General features: G+C 39.0%; 1 protein-coding gene across 1 annotated transcript; it reads right to left on the bottom strand.

The window, feature by feature from the left end:
- Window positions 1-1,576: 1,576 nt before the first annotated feature.
- NPY2R (neuropeptide Y receptor Y2) lies at window positions 1,577-2,722 on the bottom strand. The gene has a single exon (XM_069493470.1). It carries the CDS (start codon window positions 2,720-2,722, stop codon window positions 1,577-1,579), a length of 1,146 nt encoding a protein of 381 aa, XP_069349571.1.
- Between the last annotated feature and the right edge of the window lie 376 nt (window positions 2,723-3,098).

Genomic DNA, 3,098 nt, shown 5'->3' with positions numbered 1-3,098 from the left:
GAAGCTCTTCGGTTCACAAAATTAATGTTGTAACCAATTATAATACTCATGTTGAATTCATTTAAAATTTTAAAAATATATTCACAAATTCTATCATATTTACAAAAATATGACAATAATGAAATTTCTTTAACAGCATCCAAAGAAATACCACTATTTGAACATCTCAATTATTTTTCATGAATATAACAGGGTTTTAAGCATCTTTGGTTGAGTACTATTGAAATAAAAATTATATTCATAAAATAATTAAAAATACTTAGCATCTATGTTCTACTATTTATAGGTATAATTTTATTTTATATATACTCATAAGTTATCAAAAAATATGCCTAATTATGTTGAAAAGAGGACAAATAACTTATGTGAAATTGGTTGAAACAGAACATTTATTTTATATATACTCATAAGTTATCAAAAAATATGCCTAATTATGTTGAAAAGAGGACAAATAACTTATGTGAAATTGGTTGAAACAGAACATTTGCAAGGTAGAATGAATCCGATGTTTTTAGTATTTCTTACCAGATGGGTCAATTTTAATGAAATTATTTGTTTTATTTATTATGAATGGGTACATAGAAGATTAATTTCAAAGAAAATAACACTGCAGTGTCATGTAAACACATTAGAGCTATGAACCTGTGCAAAAATTGCTGACAAATAACCATGAAATGTTACAAAATGCCACAAAAATTATTTTCTAGTCTAATTTAATTTTTAGTGCAAACTTACCTCCAACAGGAATAACAGAACCATACATGTTCAAAAAGGTATAACAATTAGCAATGATTAAAAGTAATAAGTTGTAGGCTTCTTTGTTATCTAAATAGTCTCTCCAAAAAGCAAGAATAACTTGAAATATAAAATTAAATGATGGTTTGCATTTCTTGCAATTCTGAGAATTTCAGCCTGTGAGTTGAAGAAACTTTCATCAAACATGCATTTGGTTTTAAGAACACTTGGCTCACTGAATGTTAAAGACTTCCTTCATTTGCCAAAATATTAATTATATAGCAAATTTCAGCTTATTTCTTTGAAGTCATTCGAATAGTTGGCAACATTTACCATTCCCTGATGGATTTCGTCTATAGGAAGAACAATAAAACCAAAATCCAATAAAGGAGAGCCTGTGGCTCCCCAGCGACATTTGTATTCAGTAGCCTTTTCATCAGATGATGGGGGAGCAGTGAATTACACAGCATCCCCAATCCAGGTCCTAAGGTGATTTGAAAGTCAATTTATTTACCTGCAGCCTTTAAGAACGCTGAGCGTGTCAATTCCTTGTTCAGGTTTTCTTCACTCTGGGACACAGCCAAAAGTATTTCTCTCTGCTTTTACTCATAATTTAACCAAGCAACTGCAAGCAAACCCTTTTGTTGCCCTATCCTTGAATATGAGTATGTTCACCTAGGCGCCTCCAGCCAGTTCTCTGGGAATTAAACTGTAGGTGTTTCCATCCAGGTGCTCTTTTTCTTCCTTAAAATGGGAAATCAAAATGCACTTGCGAGCTTCCATCCACCAGATTTACAGCTCTGGTCAGAATTCATCCATGTGCCTTCACACCCCAGTTTCCCTAGACATTGGTAGCCTCTGTGAAAGAGTCATTGGGGTCATTGTTCTTTTTGACTTCCAGGTTCTTTTTAGCCTTGAATGTCACGGACACCTCCGAGTGGATGGCGTCCAAGCGCTGCTCACAGCGGAAGGCCGAGAGGAAGGCCTTTCTGTAGTTGCTGTTCATCCAGCCATACAGAAGGGGGTTGGCGAAGGTGGAGCACATGGCGATGATGTGGAACACCGTGAAGATAAGTTTGTACTCCTTCAGGTCTAGGACCTGACTGTCAATGTCCACCGCAAGCTGGAAGGCATGGAGAGGCAGCCAGCTCACGGCAAACACCACCACCACGCACACCAGCATTTTGGTGGTTTTCCGCCTTCGCTGATGGTAGTGGTCATTGGCGGCTCCCGGGCTGACGTGGTTCTTCAGTTTGTTCCAGATTCGAGTGTAGGAAAAAGATATGATGCCCAGAGGCAAAACATACAGAATCAACAAGGAGGAAAGACTGTAGACAGTGCCATACATGCTCTTCTCCTCACCAGGCCACTTCTCAGTGCAGGCCACAATCTCAAAGTCCGGAATGATCTCAATCAGTGAATACTCCCGGAAGATGGCCAGGGGACTTGCCAGCAGGGCACTGATGCCCCAGGCCAAGCCAATAATCAGGAAGCTGATTCGCTTGGAGATCTTGCTCTCTAGGTGGTAGACGATGCACCGATGCCGGTCCAGAGCAATTACTGTCAGGGTGATTGTGGACACTTGTACCGCCAGGCCTTGGGCATAGGGCACCAGGTGGCACAGGACAGGACCCATTTTCCACTCCCCCATTAAGGTGTAGGTAAGAGTGAATGGCAGGCACAGGGTGTTCACCAAAAGATCTGCCACGGCCAGATTGGCAATGAAAAAGTTGGTTACGGTGCGCATGCTCTTGAATTTAATCACCACATGGATCACTAAGGAGTTGCCAATTACCCCAAGCAAGATGATAGAGCAATAGGCCAATATGAGGACAACCTGTACCTCGATCAGCTTGGTGCTATCTATAAGCTCTGGCTCAGGGTCAGGGACCAGTTCGCCTCTAGGAGTGGCTTGCCTACCATATTGTTCCACCTTCACTTCTTCCACTGTCTGGTTCTCATCAGCCTCTGCACCTACTGGGCCCATTTTCTGTGCAGTTCCACTTGGTCTGCAACTAGCTCAAGAATCTACAATAAAAAAAAAAAAAGAACAAATATAGAACAAGGAAATCACAAATATGAAGCAAAGATATCACAAATGGACTGGTTTAATTTTGGCTGAGGCTCAAAACACCTGTCCTTGGATCCCTAATAAGTCTATTCACAAACATGGATCAATTAAATTAGGTCTTTGACCTGAATACAACAATGGTAAAGTGTAAAAATTCCAGTGTGAATATTACCAAACCTTCAAGTGGAATGAATATTATAAACTTTATCAATTTTATAATTGCTATAAATTCATCAAATTATTTTTAAGGTAGATTAAAAAAGAAAAGTTTCCCTCAATACCTTGACTGTTT

Source organism: Eulemur rufifrons, chromosome 18 (assembly GCF_041146395.1).
Source record: "Eulemur rufifrons isolate Redbay chromosome 18, OSU_ERuf_1, whole genome shotgun sequence".
Classification (NCBI taxonomy): Eukaryota; Metazoa; Chordata; class Mammalia; order Primates; family Lemuridae; genus Eulemur; species Eulemur rufifrons.
This window is presented reverse-complemented; position numbering and strand designations above follow the sequence as displayed.

What these genes read in the sequence shown, in the direction of transcription:
- NPY2R (XM_069493470.1), bottom strand. Translation starts at nt 2,722, where the DNA reads ATGGGCCCAGTAGGTGCAGAGGCTGATGAGAACCAGACAGTGGAAGAA.